This window comes from Atractosteus spatula, chromosome 11 (genome assembly GCF_055471065.1).
Source record: "Atractosteus spatula isolate fAtrSpa1 chromosome 11, fAtrSpa1.hap1, whole genome shotgun sequence".
Lineage (NCBI taxonomy): Eukaryota > Metazoa > Chordata > Actinopteri > Semionotiformes > Lepisosteidae > Atractosteus > Atractosteus spatula.
Window position 1 is genome coordinate 13,465,897 of NC_142716.1, and position 17,435 is coordinate 13,483,331.

Sequence of the window (17,435 nt, forward strand, 5' to 3'; positions counted from 1 at the left end):
TGTAGGATGGAAAAGTTGTGGTTAATGATCCTGGGGATAGGAAGTGTGTTAGGGTGGTAAGGAAGCACCAGAGGAATGCAGTTGTTACGGCGGGAGTTCCTGATCGGGTTGATGGTCCGGGGGGTGTTTTTGGCTCGGGCAAGGGCCCTGTCAATCACACTGCTGGGGTATCCTCTGTTGATGAAAAATGAGTACATTTCGAGGGCTTGGTTCTCGAAGTCGATGTCGTCGCTGCATAATCGTCGTAACCTAAGGAACTGTGAAAAAGGAAGAGAGTTTTTAGTGTGGTTGGGGTGAAATGAGCTGTACAGGAGGTAGCTGTGTGAATCCGTGGGTTTGTAATAAACTGAAGTGGACAGTCGGGGGTAGTTGATAGACAAGTGGATGTCTAGAAACGGAAGAGTAGTGGAAGATATGTTAATCGTATATTTGAGGGACGGGTGGAAGTTGGTGAAATGGTGCAGGAAGAACTCAAGCTGATCGTTGGAGCATGTTGCGGCACCGACGCAGTCATCAATATATCGTTTGTAGAGGTCAGGGACATAGCCAGTGTAGGAAGCGAAGAAGCGTTCTTCTACCCAGCCGACAAAAATGTTGGCATAGCTGGGTCCCATTCTGGTGCCCATGGCAACTCCACTGACCTGTTGGTAAAAAAGATTATTGAAAGAGAATGCGTTCAGTGTGAGGACCAATTCTACAAGGCGTACCAGGGTGTGGGTGGGTGGATCAAGCACTGTGCGTTTGTCCAGCATGTGCTTGAGTGCTGTAAGGCCGTCATTATGGGGAATGACGGTGTACAGAGATGTGATGTCCATGGTAAAAATGTAGCATTCGGTACCCTGAAATTGGAAATCATTAAAAAGTTGGAGCGCGTGGTTGGTGTCTTTGATGTATGAGGGAAGATCTTCAACCAGCGGTCTCATGAGGCTGTCGAGAAAGGCTGAGATGTAAGTAGTTGGACAGTTACATGCTGATACGATGGGGCGTCCAGGGGTGTCCGGTTTGTGGATTTTGGGGAGGAGGTAAAATTGAGATACCTGTGGATGTTCCATGATGAGCCGGTTTGCCTCCTGGGGGAGCTCATTACTACTGATAAGAAGAGAAATGGTGGATACCACTTCCTTTTGGTAGTCAGTGGTAGGGTCCTGTTGGAGAGGGAGGTAGGCAGAAGTGTCAGTTAGTTGTCTAGAGGCTTCAGAGATGTATAGATCCTTACGCCACACCACAACAGCGCCTCCTTTGTCCGCTGGTTTGATGACGATATCATCCCTGTTGCGGAGAGACTGGAGCGCCTGATTTTCTCCTTGGGTGAGGTTAGACCTATGTTTACTGGGTATAGAGAGTGCCTTGGGAGCTTGATTAGTGCATTGGTTGATGAAATAATCAACTGGTGGAAAACGGCCAGAGGAGGGAGTCCAACAGCTCTGTTTGGGATTAATGTTGTTAATGACATCAATAACCGGGTTGTTATCAGCTGCCTGTGAAGAGGAATTGTCGGCAAAATGTGCTCTGAGACGGATCCTGCGGTAAAAGCGGTTAAGGTCGACATTGGTCTGGGGGATGTCCAGCTTCCTGGGAACTGGTACAAAACTGAGCCCTTTGCTGAGGAGGGATCGCTCATCCTGTGAAAGGGAAAGGTCAGAAGGTATGGTGACAACAAGGTTAGGGTTGGTGAGGGTGTTCGGGGTGTTGATGGTTTTCTTCTGTAGAAGATGACTGAGTTTTTTGTCCTTCTCTGTAGTGAGAAACTGGTAGAGTTTAGAGTTGAGAGATCTAATGAGGTTAGTTATGAAGGGAAGATGATGTGGAGCTGTAAGCCGTAGAAATTCCTTAGCCTCTTTGATGTTGTTGTCGGAAAGGATAATCTGTTTTTTGAGGGAGAAAATGGTAGAGAGCATTAGTTTCCTAGAAAATTGTTTTAGAAGTCTCTGAGTGTTACTCTGGGTGGTATCAGAGTCAAAAGAAAAGGTATTAAATTTAAGGCAAAATCCTTTAGGGATGATATTATGTCGACGACATCTGTAAAGGAATAGAAGGTGGTTAGAAAGCCTGGTCTTGGAACAGATAGCTGTGAAGAGACGGAATGCTGAAGACCTCCGAAACTAAAATTATTCTGCAGCTAGGATCACACCTTCTCCCTTCCCTTAACGACAGACTAATGTTCTTTTAAATTTTCTCCATTCATTGGAAGTTTCATTTCACACCTCTCTGCACCCATTCTGACTTCACAGCTCTTGATTGGCCTCTCTTTCTGTCCCCTGCTCCCGCCTCTCACTCCTCCTCCCTCCCAACCTTTGTTCTCCCGCTACTTTACCTTTGCCTACTGCCCTGTCTCTCTCACACCTGAAGAAGGCTCCACGGCCGAAACGTTGTGTTCTCTTTCTTCTTTTTTTCAGCATGGAATAAACCTATTACTTGTTCCTTTGCAGCCTACGCATGCTGACGCAGCTACCCACCTGAACTTTTATTATATGATTTGAGCTATCTCATGAATAGAAGTTTAATAAATCAAGCTTCTTAAGAATGAAAAGAAATAAAACAAAAATATAAAAAAATAGAAAAGGAAATTTCACAGTGCTTTTCTAACAACTCGTTCCACTATATTTACTATCATTGAAATTCAGAGGACTATCAAAGAGCCCTGCTGTTCCAATCCTAATATCATATTATGGTCATCTTTGTGTTTTTTTAGCTGCAGTATTACATTGAGTCTATGTCTAAAAAAAACTCTTTATTTTATTAAGACATGAAATACATTGAAGGCTCAGAGACCACACATGAAACTGTATTTTTTAACCAATATTTAATAGCCAACAACTATGTCTTATACCTCAAGTGTTGTTTTCACTGGCAGCACAACTGAAATAATCCATTGGTTTAATTTCATTGAAATAACCACATTTCTAAGAGAGAGCAGATCATCTTAGATTTCCTCCAGAAGCCGCGCATTTAAAAGTGTGGTATACACTTCTTGCAAAAGAATAGAAGCATAATAAAATCACTTTTGTTTTAAAGAACATATGCTGCTTATAAATAGACCCCTCAAGTGTATAGTGGTGCCTTGGGTATCCTAAACTTAGTTGGTTTAAACAAATATATCACAAAATCCTGTAACAGTTTAAATAAACATCCACCCCATTTTTGTTAAGTAAATGCAACAGAAGTCAAGAAAATTGGTTATGGATTACAAAGAGAAACTGTTTCCAAATGATATTTTCTGGCCAGAAGAGCATTTATTTTTAAAGTGAACATTCTGTTGCCAGAGCCGTTAGTTTTGCTTTAATGAAGCATTGATATTTTAGGTGTGTGTCGTTACCCTCTTGGAATGTCTGGTGGGCAGATTCAAGATGAAGACATCTCAGCATCTAGTCAGTGGTCAGAATCTACAGCGGCTAGATATGGCAGGTATGTGTTAATTGCCTGTGGTGAAGAACCATCTTACCAACATTTGTTATATGACTTGCACATCTTTCTTTCTAGAGAATAACATATAAGTCATTCTAAATGTAAATCTCTACGTGTGAGGTTTGTGTGTGTCTTATATTTAGAAATCATAACAGTTAAACCACAACAGTAAGCAAGTTAATTTAATTTCCCAGGTGCCTTTATTCAATTTCTGATTCGTAAAAAAAATTTAATGTTTTCTTCAGTAATTAATTAATGTGAAATTTTGGCGTGCCTTATAACCAAAAGTTCACATTGATTAATTCAACTAAGTAAACATTTGTAATGCACAATAGTGGCAACTCATACATTGACCTATTCAAGCCAGAAGACATTTAGGTTTATACGGACCCGTTAAGGTCAGAAAATCTGTATTCCTGCTTTTCCCATCAGACTGGAATTTGAAGAGGGAGATGGAGCTTGGTGTCCTGAGATCCCAGTGGATCCAGAAAACCTAAAGGAGTTCCTCCAGATTGATCTGCGGTCTCTGCATTTTATAACCTTGGTGGGAACACAGGGGCGGCACGCTGGTGGCATGGGTAACGAATTTGCCCAGATGTACAAGATCAAGTACAGTCGGGATGGGAGCCGTTGGATCTCCTGGAGGAATCGGCATGGAAAACAGGTGAGTGTGTGAATGCACAGCAACCGTAACGCCAAGGGTTCAATCCTCAATATGACCGTCCACTGTCTTACCTCTCTACCCACTCAAAACCTTCTTTTCTAGAAAGGCTCTTATTTAACAGGTTCTGTGTGCCCCTTTGCTCTTACTGTGTTCCATCCCCACTTCTACTATCTCCTCTTAATGTGTATATTCAATACATATATTTTGTGTATATTTTTGTTTTGTTGTTGTTCTGTAAAGTGCTTTGAGAAGCCACTATTAAAGACATTATTATTATTATTATTATTATTATTATTACCTGGCCATCATGGACTATTGAATCACAGAGGCAGCAATATGCCTCCATATGCTCTATGTCAATCACTTTTGAAAAGATACAGTTTGCAACAGAATGTGAGATTGCTGCTTCCTTTCCCAAAGATGCATTGCACCCAGTTTTACATTCTTTAAAGTACAGTATACATTCTTTTTTAAAGTTAAATATTTCATTTATAGCAGGACGCGAAGGAAGCTCTACTCTCTTCATATCTGGAAGTCTTGACATTCAACAGGTAACAGAAACACTCACTAGTGTCACTAATCTCATTCTTTTGTTTTATTTCATTACTTTTCCAGATAATTGAAGGAAATAAAAATGCCTATGATATTGTGCTGAAGGACCTGGAGCCTCCCATCATTGCAAGATTTGTGCGATTCATGCCCGTGATGGATCACTCAATGAATGTGTGTATGAGGGTGGAACTCTACGGATGTGAATGGTTAGGTGAGATAAGACTTCTCTTTTATCGGAAAGTTTTGGGTTAAACTTTCCCCCAAGAAAGGGAAATTTACCATGTTTGTACCCTTTGCTCCTAACCCCGTAATGTCTGTAATTTGCATTTGTTTCTAGAAAAGAAACAAGTAAAGATTATGTAAGCAGTATTTTTATTTTTAGGCAGAAGGATGCACAGTTTTTTCTAAATTGATGTAAAGAGAATTTCCTTATGGAAATATTCCCAAAGCAACGTTGCCGAATTGCAAGCAGACTGTGTGCATCATAGTTACAGAAGACAGGATTAAGCAAATGAAAGATATAAAAAAATACTAAACCTTTAACAGGGAATTAGAGTAAAAGATAAATCAATTTCCGTTATGTTGTACTGTGTTATTGTAACTGAGATATAAATCACTCTGGCTCTGGCACTGCTGCTCTTTGCACAAGATAAATGAGTACTTTAGACCATCCTGCTCTGCAGACAAAAATGGCACAAATTCCTCTGTCATTCAGTTATTGAAACTAGATATTTTTTAAATAGTACATTTCTTTTTTTCTGCTTTTTAGTAGTTGCTTACAACTTGGGCTGTCCCCATTCAGGAATTTCATTCACAATATCTTGGCACTCACACATTTATCTTACTTTTACCTGAAGTTCAGTTTTTCTTACAATACTGTCATGATTTATACTTTTGCACAGATGGCCTGGTGTCTTACAATGTGCCAGCAGGACAACAGATGATCTCACAAGGAAATCAACTCACCTACCTAAATGACTCAGTTTACGATGGGGCAGTGGGATACAGGTGTGTCACCATTTTATTAACGTTTCATCCAATTTTCTTTGGTATGATGAAAATTGTTAATTGTTGGGTTGTCATTACTGGCTTATAAAAACATTTAAATTGGAGGTATAGATCTAAATAATTAACAAGACAGTTAATATGCATAAAGCAGAATAAGCCTTTGAATTTAAAGGAATGAGTGGATTGGCAAGTTAAATGTCTTTAGAAACTTTAATGCTTTCCAATAATTATTCGCTATGTGTGAAAAGCTGTTGTAATCTCTCATGAGCTGACTTGACTAAAATATATTCCATGAGGTTTGTATTTCAGCCTGTGCTTGTAAGGAGCTCACAGGAAAAAAGGATCACATTCAAATAGAACTGTAAAGTGAGTTAATGTAAGCACAGTGGTAATAAAGCATTCCTTCTGTTAATAATTCAAATGTTTGAAATTTAACTTTTATCTGCCTGTTCTTATATATTATGATACTTTCGTGTGTGCATTTCAGTGTATTTATATCTGTTCTTTTTGCAAACGACTGAGATTTTACTCATATATAGGAATGTTTGTTTGTTTTTTTCATTTTTGAATGCCTTTGTAAATGAGTACCTTCATCTCAATAGGTCTCCTAGTAAATCAGTTTTGTCTTTCTCTCAGTATGACAGAAGGCCTTGGCCAACTGACTGATGGCATGTGTGGCCTGGATGACTTCACTCAGAGCCACATCTACAACGTCTGGCCTGGCTATGACTATGTGGGCTGGACAAACGAGAGCTTCCCCAGTAATTACGTGGAAATAATGTTCGAGTTTGATCGAATACGCAATTTCACAACCATGAAGGTGCTAAATTGCCTCGAATTTACTGCCACATTCTTTTTATTGGTGGGGAATAGGGCTCTGGCTTGCAAAAAAAGTTTTTTAGTCTGCTACTTTTTTTATGATGTTACGATATACAGTATAGAACAAGAACAGTACATGTTTACAAAGAACTGTTTCTCTGTTGTATTTTTGTAGGTTCACTGTAACAACATGTTTGTGAAAAGGGTGAAGACGTTCAAGCGAGTGGACTGTTATTTTCGCTCAGACACCAATGACTGGGAGCCCAATCCCCTTTCCTTCAACCCTGTGGTGGACGACGTCAACCCCAGTGCCCGTTTTGTCACCGTGTCTCTTCAGAATCACATGGCCAGTGCCATCAAGTGCCAGTACTACTTTGCTGATGTCTGGATGATGTTCAGTGAAATTACATTCCAGTCAGGTAAGGCATCTGGAACCTTAAATCAATAATCGAAGAATCATCTGCTAATTTTATAAAAAGAACAGCCTGCCAGTCATTTACAATTATCATATATGTATCATTTTCTACAGTATGTTTAACTGTTTTCATTTAGGGTGGTTAGCATACTGTAGCTGTCTCACTGCAGTGCTGGGGCCCTAGGTTCAATTCTGGACCTGAGTAGCTAGCTGTGTGGACTCTGTATGTTCTCCATGTGTTTGTGTGGGTTTTCTCTGAGTACTCCGGTTTCCTCCCACAGTCCAAAAACATACTGGTAGGTTAATTGGCTTCTGGAAAAATTGGCCCAGTTGTGAGTGTGTGCGTTTGTGTCTGTCTGCCCCATGATAGACTGGGCATCCTGCCCAGGGTGTACCCTGCCCAGGGTGCACCCCTTGCTTGCCAAATTAGACTCCAGCTCTCATGAGTGACTTTGAATTGGAAGAAGCGGTTAGAAAATGGATGGATGTTTCCAATTATATTACTAAAAATATATAACGATTGTTGAAGTATTTAAACCCAGAATCGACAGCTGATCATTTATAAACTAACCCTTTCTTTGTTTTATCAGACACTGCAGTTTATAACACAACATTAGCACCACCAAACACTCTCCCAGGGACACCAACCAGCACTCAGCCAGGTAAAGAGCATTTAGTATTGAAGTCTTTGGATCTTGATAGTTTCCTCACATTTTAAAGAGGGTATGTGTTCCTTCTTACTTTGTACAACAATACACACTGTAGCTTCATTCAGGTTGAAGTTCCATGTTGTTTTTTTTCCTAAGGGGATGACCCAACTCACAAAGTCGATGACAGTAACACGCGTATTCTGATCGGCTGTTTGGTGGCTATCATCTTTATCCTGGTGGCCATTATTGTCATCATCTTGTGGCGACAGGTCTGGCAGAAGATGCTGGAGAAGGTAAGGAAATATCAGTGTGTGGGGAGCAAAGTATTATGGCAGGCATTGAAGTCAGTGCAATAAAGGAGGAGGAGGGAAACAACAGCTAGCATTTAGATTTAATCTACAGCGTGCCATATTTATAAAGATGACACCTGTGGAAATGTTTGCTTAGAGTGTGCATTTGGTCCCTTTGTCCCTAGAAGCTGACCCTACTACACCTCTAGAGAAGTAGGAAGTTGTTATTCAGAGTGCTCGTAAGTTTGTCTTCTTCACTCAGCGTCCTTTTTCTAGGCTTCTCGCCGGATGCTGGATGATGAACTAACTGCTAGTCTGTCAATACAGAGTGAAACCTTCACCTATAACAACAACAACCACTCCTCACCGCCCAGTGAACAAGAATCCAACTCCACATATGAGAGAATATTCCCTCTGGGGCCTGACTACCAGGAGCCCTCCCGTCTCATCAGAAAGCTTCCTGAGTTCTCTCAGTCAATGGAGGAAGCTGGTAAGTCCATAGCAGAGCAGACAAAATACTCATAAAACTGGATGAAGAAGCAAATGAAAGAAACAACCAGATGAAGTAGCATCTTGTTTCAAAATCTGAGGCAGGCAGTGCACCAAACAAGACACAATAAAGATACTGTTTTCCTAAAGCCTTTGCATGAGTTAGAATAATAACTTGGTATTTCAAATTATGGGAGAACAGTTCCTGGACTTCTTTTATTTGAATGCTGAAAGCCCTACTGAGGCAGTAGACACCTTGAAGCTGAGATGCCCTTGACTTGCCTTGGCAGCTGAGGTAATCTCATTTAGGCAGGAAGAAAATGTGCGAGTTGGCACATTTCTAAGCGGGGCAAAGACATAGAAAAATAAACATGTTAAAACTACTGAAATGAAATTCATCAGAGCCTTATGGGAGACTCAAGGTTATGGCATGGCCTTATAATCCGTGAATCAGGGTGTGACGCCGTCTTTGTTCGCATGTCCCAGCAGGCACCAGTGGGGCAGCGAAATCCTCTCAGGCCTGTGCTCAGGAAGGAGTCCCTCATTATGCGGAGGCCGACATTGTAAACCTGCAGGGAGTCACTGGGAGCAACACCTACGCTGTTCCAGCAGTCACTATGGACCTGCTGTCCGGCAAGGATGTGGCTGTGGAGGAGTTTCCCCGCAAACGGCTCACTTTCAAAGAGAAACTCGGAGAAGGGCAGTTCGGAGAGGTCAGCGTCATAATAAACACTAGTGCAATGTTGGTTTGTAAACAGAAGCCAGAGCTCATTAACATGAACAGAATACCCACTGCACTAGTGTCAGAGGCAATATGTCTCATTTCATTCATTTAGTGAATATGTATAAGCTGCTATTTATGTACAGTGCATATAAATTAATACAGCTGCCTTTGATCGGCACTGCTGCCACTGTGAACTAAATTTAAATGTTTTTATAAGCCAGTAATGAAAATTGGATGAAACGTTAATAAAATGGTGACACACCTGTATCCCACTGCCCCATCGTATCACTACTTAATAAAATTTTATCCAAGAAATTATTGCTGCTATAATTGCAAATTTAGCAGCTTCTGTTATCATCTAATGTTTGGGTTATGTAAACAAATGAACAAATCCATGAGTTCTGTAGACTAATAACGGTGAGTAAAAATAGACATTCTGGATTATGATGTCAGTAATAGGCTTTTTGTTTGTTTGTATTATTATAACAGGGAGCGGACTAAGTTTCGTATTGATGGATGAAACACACTGAGCTTTTCAATGTTTCTGTTTAAGTTGTCTGAGAAGACATCTCTTTTTCCACAGCAGGAAAAAGGAAACACTCTTTATCATCTTTTACTTATTATGATTAGACTTACAATGTCGCCCCCTTGTGTCTGAGGATACTAGTCACCTTTTCCGAAGCTGAAATTTCAGTCATGTCCATACAGACCTGTGTATCTCCACAGCCATTGTATGAGTAGATGAGTCAGACAGTAGTTTGTCTCTGCTAGCATTGGCTTCATTCTAGCGAAGAGCTTGTTTGTTGATGTTAGAGTAAGCAGAAGGTGTAAGGGCTGATCCAGTTTACCCACTGAGACAGACATTTGCCTTCTAATATTAATTTTAGTAATAAACCTTTGCAAATTTAAAAAATGTCAAATATACTTGTGCAGACATATCCCGTAGGTACCTATGAGGCAGAGGCATTACTGCATGACTGCTTACTAAACACAACAACAGAAACTCATGGGGGTGCCAGAAGAAAATAATTACTACTATGAACAACAGGAACATGAGGACTTGAAAGCAAAAAATGTCATCCTTTGACAGTAATGACACCAAACACGTTGCTCTATGACATTGGTGTAGCAGTAAATATTGTTTTTTTGCTTCAAATTACCTCAGAATTCTATGCGTTACTGAGCTCCTTTTAACAAATATACTTACTGTAGATCCACAGATAGGTATTGAGTTTTTAATCAGCAATTGTCACTTGGTTAGAGTTTTGAATAACCCAGGCTTTATGTTTCTCTTAACCTTTTGAATGTTTCATTCCACCCCAGGTGCACCTATGTGAAGCTGAGGACATGCAGGAGTTCATGGATAAGGATTTTTCTTATGACAATACTGCCAACCAACCAGTTCTTGTGGCAGTAAAAATGCTAAGAGCAGATGCCAACAAGAATGCAAGGTGAAGGCATTCATTATTTTTGTGCACTTTAAAATATTTACATGATTTACCTTTAAGAAAATCAACTGTTATGCAGTATTGTTTCCTATAGTGCAAAAAAGTACATTTGTATCAAAGTTTAATTAAATTAAAAATAAACCTACTTTCAGCTGTATATTGTTCCATATTATTCAGCATTGTAAAAATATTCATGACAACTGCCTTGGTCCTCCTTTTGATAAATAAGATAGAATGCTATGAAAATGTTTTTATTCAGATTTTCATGTGCATCATGTACATTGTGTGAAAAACACAGTCTTTGCAGTTATGTTCATCTATGACTGACTTAAAAGTCAACAGAATATATAGACACAGAATGTTTAACACTGGTCATTCAGTACTTGAGCCTATTATAGTGACATTATTGCCACTCAAAATTTGATAGCATTCAATTCTCCTGTAACAGAGGGCTGGCCTTTTGGTATAGCTGTTGCATGACTAAAGGCTGGGATGTGCTTGACAAACAGCAATCAAATCTCAGTTTCTGAGGTTGTAAATTGTGGCGGACGTATTTAGAGGGGAAAAGTGTAACGGGATTCATTCTGTACTTCAGCCAGTTGTGGTGACGAATTCGCCTAGAAACACAAGACAAATTTGAATGTGACTGTGACAAGAGGCTTTTTTGGAGTAGTGAATGTTTGAAGAAGACACTGCTTCACTTAGCACTGGGTGGTGTCTATGAGATAATAATCAAATTACAGCAAGTCACACTTTCCACATATTATATATGACTGATAATTATACCTATAATAATTATATAATTATTAATTAATTATATAATTATAATAATTATAGGTATAATTATAGGGGTGGCGCTGTGGCTAAGAATCTGCATCTGTGGCTGGAAGGTTGCCAGTTCAAATCCTGTGGCTGGCAGAGGAATCCTGCTCCGTTGGGCCCCTGAGCAAGGCACTTAACCCCAACTGCTCCAGGGGTGCTGTATAAATGGCTGACCCTGTGCTCTGACCCCAAGCTTCTCTCCCTGTCTGTGTGTCTGTCTCATGGAGAGCAAGCTGGGGTATGCGAAAAGATGAATTCCTAATGCAAGTAATTCTATATGGCTAATAAAGTGTTCTTATCTTACCTTTATATATGTGGTTTCTGCACTACTTAAGGAGTCCAAGGAGTGAAACTCAGCTAACTATTCAATTACATTTAAACTAATTACATGATGAGCTTTACAACTTAAAAGTCATTTTATCCTGAAGTATAAACGTTATTCATACATCCAATCATAAAAAGTTAGATCTGAATTATTGGATTTAAATAACATCCATCTTTTGGCAGCTAACATAGCTGTATTAAAAAATAGTGATTCTTGGGGTGTGGAAACTCCGAGCCCTAGCTCACCTCCCAGAACCATGGACAAACAGCAGTTCTTACAAGTGCTTTCTTTTTCTTTGTAGAAATGATTTTCTGAAGGAAATTAAGATCATGTCCCGATTGAAGGACCCAAACATTATCCGCCTTTTGGGAGTATGTATCTGTAGCGACCCGCTCTGCATGATCACAGAGTACATGGAGAATGGGGACCTGAATCAGTTCTTATCACGCCATGAGCCTGAAGGAGAGCTGGCTTTGGTTAGCAATGCAGCAACTGTAAGGTAAGCTTCTGGCTCATCATGTGCCAACAGTGTGAACAAAACCTTGCATTGGCTCCAAATGTGATTTTACATGGAAAACCAAATGAAATGCCAAAAGCACCTCACTTTCCAGGACAACATTTGATATCAATAAACACAATAAAAATGAACTAATTATATTGTTCTGGAATGATTTGGACTTAGAAGGTGCTGAATAATATACATGATCTCACAATTTAATTGTAATCCAGTCATGATTATTGGAATTTTAAATTGGAATTAATTGGGGAAAAAAAAAAGATTTTCCAACGACTATTGCCAGAGAACTGCAGTATTATTTTATACATATACTAATGTCGGAAAGAGCCTGTACTCCACTTATTCTCTTTTATTTCAGCAATAGCAATCTGCATTACATGGCCACACAGATTGCCTCAGGCATGAAGTACCTTTCCTCCCTCAACTTTGTTCATCGTGACCTAGCAACCCGGAACTGCCTTGTAGGCAAGAACTACACCATCAAGATCGCTGACTTTGGGATGAGCAGGAACCTATACAGTGGAGACTACTACCGCATCCAAGGCCGAGCTGTCTTACCCATTCGATGGATGTCATGGGAAAGTATACTGCTGGTGAGAAAGGACACAAGCCTGCGATACAGTATCTCCCTTCAGCCATGTGGTTATAAAACAATGTTTTTTTCAGAATACATTTTCCATAATTATTCTTGTCCTATGTACCATAGCCTTTATTCTTGGCATGGCAGCTGATATGAATATCTTTCGATGTACAGTAGGTAGAATACAGCTACTTTCATCCTTGTTTAGTTGAATTTACACATTCCTCCTCCTGAGCCGCAGGTATCTTTAACTCCTTCTTTGTGTGAGGAGGATGTCCTTCTCATTTCACAAAGGCGCAATAAAAAAAAACAAAAACACTTACAGGCAGTGTTACCAACTAGTTTGTTTTAAATCTTCTCATTCTCTGAATTGTTCTTAGTACACCTCTCACTCAGATATTAATTGTACAAGATGCGTCTTCATCAAATTCCAATAGTAAAATCTGTAAAAAACGTAAATTCTGTGTGTAATTAAATTTGATATACAGATAACTAATATGATGATGAACATGCTACCATACAACCTACAGGCAATGCCATTATACACCACAGGGCAGTAACATCACCAGTGTCCAATAGAGGATGTATGTGTGACCGTCGTGGTTCCACACGGACTCGTGCCCTCGCTGCTCCACCCCGCCGGTTTGTCCCACATCACCTGGGCACGAACCCGGGTAACGCAACAGGGAACCAGCCGAAAGAGCTAAAGGAGACCTCCCTCTGCCCAGGTGGCTGAGGTCCCTGCTACACGCAAGGAGGGCGATGACGTCACCGTGCCCAGACTAGCTCCGCTACATACAGTATACAAGCCCTCTGGTGTGTCCATGAGAGTCTGTTGCCCATGGTTCTTTTTGTACGTGTACCAAATATTACTGCTTACCATTTTACAATGCAACTGTCTGAATTTCTCAATTTACTTTATAAGCCCTTTGGTTCTGTGGACTTTCATGTAGAGTGGAGTAATTAGCAGATATGGAAGTACCTTGCTTATTTCCCTAGGGTAAGTTCACCACGGCCAGTGATGTATGGGCATTTGGTGTGACACTCTGGGAGACCTTCACCTTCTGTAAGGAGCAGCCCTATTCCCAGCTGTCAGATGAGCAAGTCATTGAAAACACTGGGGAGTTTTTCAGGGACCAAAAACGACAGGTAAAAAAGAAAAGAGCTAACACCTTGATTGCAGAGAAATATGGTGCAGTCATAAAGCATACATTTTAGAACTATAATAATTGCGGTTTCTCATTTTTCTTTTAAATTCAATGGATATGGTAATGAAAATGTCTCTTAAATAATATTAAGTAGCACTCGTATCACAAATCTTAGTAATTTCCAAAGGCTTCTTCAGAAATCATCTTTATTTAAAAGTACTGTTCTCCAATCTATTCCCAGATCTATTTGCCCCAGCCTGACATTTGTCCAGACTCTGTCTACAAGCTGATGCTAAGCTGCTGGAGGAGAGACACAAAGGATCGACCGTCATTTCAGGAAATCCATCGCACACTTCTAGAGAATCAAGTTTAGGAAGCGTTGTACTTATAGAGACATTTGATACCTAATGGACTTGTTGCAGCCCTCTGGCTGAATTATTTTATTGAGACCTAATTTGTTTGTGTAAGAATGGAGAAAGAGGTCATTGTAGAATGATGATTGAAGGCGAAAAATATGTAATTTTGTGAGTGTTGTTTTATTTGTGTAAATATTTCTTTGTTGAGCTTTCACACTCTCTTTTGTGATGGTTCACAGAGCAAACAAGGTAAAATGACTCAGAATTACTTGTCAACTGAAGAAAAAAGCTAAAGAGATATGTAGCAGAGAATCTCAGAGCACTATTTTTTATATTTTTAAAGTGTTGTTCACTTTAAAACTTGTTTTAGCCATAAAGTGTATTGTAAAGACATTTAGAGAGTCCATTTTAGAGCATTCCCAAACAGTATAATGTTATCCCAAAATTTATAACCAATCTTATTAACCATTACACACAATCATTGAAATATGTTGTTTTAAAAAAATGACATTTTTTTCTAGTTATAATAGCTATAAAGCAAAGTCTTTTAATCTAAAAATAGCACGTTCTGGTTATTTTAGAAAATTGCTTGAATGTAAAACTTGTGACAGTGCAATTTAGCCAAACAATTAACAGTATAGGTCATACAAAATAAGTAAACAAATGCTAATATTTTTAGTTTTTAAATGAACAAAATGCATGTTTCTCTCCAGACTGAGACCAAGCAATCAAAATGCTGGTGACACTGATGTATGAAATGCTTTTTAAAAATTATGTGTGTGACCATATACTGTATTTAGGTATTTATATACAGTAGATATTAAATGCAATCACAAATACCAACATGTATTATATAAATATTTATATGTATTATGGTTTTCATTTTATGTTTTGCTTTTTTTGTATTTTGCCACATAATTCCCCTCAAGAGTAAACATAAAGTTTAGATATACAGCATATTTTCCTGAAGGGTAACTGTGCTCTGTGTTTCTAGTGTGCAGTATATTTATTTGGCATATTCATACAATCGTACCAAATACTCATATTATTCCATGGAACCAGTACAGAAAGTATTTTTCTCATAAAGTTCAGGTTTTAAAGTTGTAGCTGTTGTTATTTTTGTGGGAGAAAGTTGTGAGAGTAGGGAAATAGTGTTTTTACTTGTATATATGACATTAATTTGTTCAGAATTACCTTTCTGACCTCATCATCCTGTGGGTCCAAATTGAACAAACACTAATCTGATCATATTATCAATTATGCACAGATTGCAGCTGTGTGTGACTGGAAAATATTTTTTATGCTGAAGTTGACATAAGTGATGAGGATGGAACTTTTACTGACTTTTGACATTGGTGTATCAATAGCATACTTATAGTGCCTTTCATTTAAGCTATTTAATTTCAGAACTGGAATTCAGTATTCTTTGTAAAATATATTATAATTATAGTAGAGTGCATACTGCCCTGACAGCCGTTGTCTTCAATGTTGGTAGTATGAAATTTGACATTTTCATTTTAAGAACGTCATATTAAAAGTACGTTAAGTACATTTAATTAGACTGGATAATATACTCTTTTACATCTCAATTTTCTTTTATTTTCTTTTTGTCTGATTAAACAGTGTTCATCATTGCAATATTTGTAGTGAGCTGTAAATAATATGCTGCAAATGAGAAGTATGTTTGTATCTTATGTTGTTAATGTCTTCCTAGTATTGTTCAAATTGTATTGTATTCTTCACATATGAAATTGTGTTCTATCACCATTATGGTGAATCGCATTGATTATATGACATGCTCTCCCAAAATCATGCTCTTCAAGCTATCGTGTAAAGATTAGTTTTTTGCTTCTAACAAATTTCATCTTGCAAATAGTTTGGACTTTCTGAGGGTATATTTCTTAAATATATAAAGATATGGACTGTTTGCTGATACTCCTTTAAATTTCTTCTGTTGAGATTATCTATATCCCTGGAGAGCCTGGTTTGGGGGAAACAGGTCATGGATTAATTTCAATCACTGCTACCAGCATTGCTTTTGAAATGCTGCAGCTTGAAGTTACCATTACTTGATGCTAATTATAGGTAATATTAACAAGTGTTCAACCAAGGATGAGAATCTTTGTATTTCCAAACAGTTGCTGGTTTGTTTCTGTATAAAACCCCACAACTGGTGTAAAAAACACTTTTTTAAAGTTTCCTATCCAAAATATTCCCCTTAGAAATAAAAAGAGCACTCAGCACATGAGACTCAACAATCCTTTCATGAAAAGCATCATTGATTACTGTCAGTCTGAAGATTTGCTGTGGTTGAGGGAACAGGACTTGTTGAAAGAGGAAATGTAAGTTAAAATACACTGCAATGAGTATTGTGGAAAATTAACTCAAACGTTGTAGAGAGTCTAAAAGAGAACGTGAATGTGAGAGTTAACCCTTCTGTATGTGCACCTTCTCCCTTTAAAAGGAAAGTACCATTTAAGCTATAGAGTGTTTCAGGTTCACTGGAAAAATTACTTTCTTTAATAAAAGATATTTTAAATATTAACTGTGGCCCTAAACATCTATGCACAGTAAATTTCTGTGTATATACTGTATAATGCACTTAAAAAGTGCACACAGCATACAGCACTTAATATGTTGAATTATCAAAGTTCACCCAAATCCTATTTTGCAGTTATTCAAGATCAGTTTTTATTTACTCGGTAGAGATATCCTTAATGTGTTTCATGTTAAATTACATTTTTCATTTCTTTTTGAATAATGTAATATGTTATTGCTAATTGGAGGAATAAAATATACATACAAAAGAGCCTAAAGAAATGTTAGAATTGATGTGTATTAGGAAATAGGTTTAAAATATCAGTGTTTGAGCAACATTAAGAGATTAAATTACTACCTTTAGTAAAATAGACACCTTTGTGTCTTATCTATTATCTAATTATCTATTATATGGTTGTTGTTTTTATGTAAATTGATTATTTATGCATTGTTTCAAAAATATATGATTTCAGTTGGTTACAGTATGTATTGATGGAGTATCGCTGTACAGTGGGTATTAGGAGCATTAATATGCCATTGTTGAATATGTGTTTTCTGAAGGTCTTTATGTTAGTTTCCACTGTTGATTTCTCTTTTTCATTACTTAAAAATATACATAATTTGGTTTATTTTGTATCAATCCAAATTTGCCATTTTTAAAAATAAAATGAAATACCAAAAGCCA

The 17,435-nt window shown here is 38.3% G+C and overlaps 1 protein-coding gene across 1 annotated transcript in view; it reads left to right on the forward strand.

Moving 5' to 3' along the window:
- ddr2a (discoidin domain receptor tyrosine kinase 2a) overlaps window positions 1–17,435 on the forward strand; it is a 32,132-nt gene extending 14,697 nt beyond the window's left edge. The window contains exons 3-17 of the mRNA XM_088927783.1: window positions 3,303–3,405; window positions 3,838–4,069; window positions 4,685–4,832; window positions 5,524–5,629; window positions 6,266–6,449; window positions 6,624–6,867; window positions 7,454–7,525; window positions 7,670–7,806; window positions 8,080–8,293; window positions 8,779–9,005; window positions 10,340–10,467; window positions 11,913–12,110; window positions 12,487–12,721; window positions 13,708–13,857; window positions 14,098–17,435. Coding sequence (XP_088783909.1) covers window positions 3,303–3,405; window positions 3,838–4,069; window positions 4,685–4,832; window positions 5,524–5,629; window positions 6,266–6,449; window positions 6,624–6,867; window positions 7,454–7,525; window positions 7,670–7,806; window positions 8,080–8,293; window positions 8,779–9,005; window positions 10,340–10,467; window positions 11,913–12,110; window positions 12,487–12,721; window positions 13,708–13,857; window positions 14,098–14,229 — 2,510 coding nt within the window. The 3' untranslated portion in view covers window positions 14,230–17,435. The remainder of the gene's footprint in view (window positions 1–3,302; window positions 3,406–3,837; window positions 4,070–4,684; window positions 4,833–5,523; window positions 5,630–6,265; window positions 6,450–6,623; window positions 6,868–7,453; window positions 7,526–7,669; window positions 7,807–8,079; window positions 8,294–8,778; window positions 9,006–10,339; window positions 10,468–11,912; window positions 12,111–12,486; window positions 12,722–13,707; window positions 13,858–14,097) is intronic.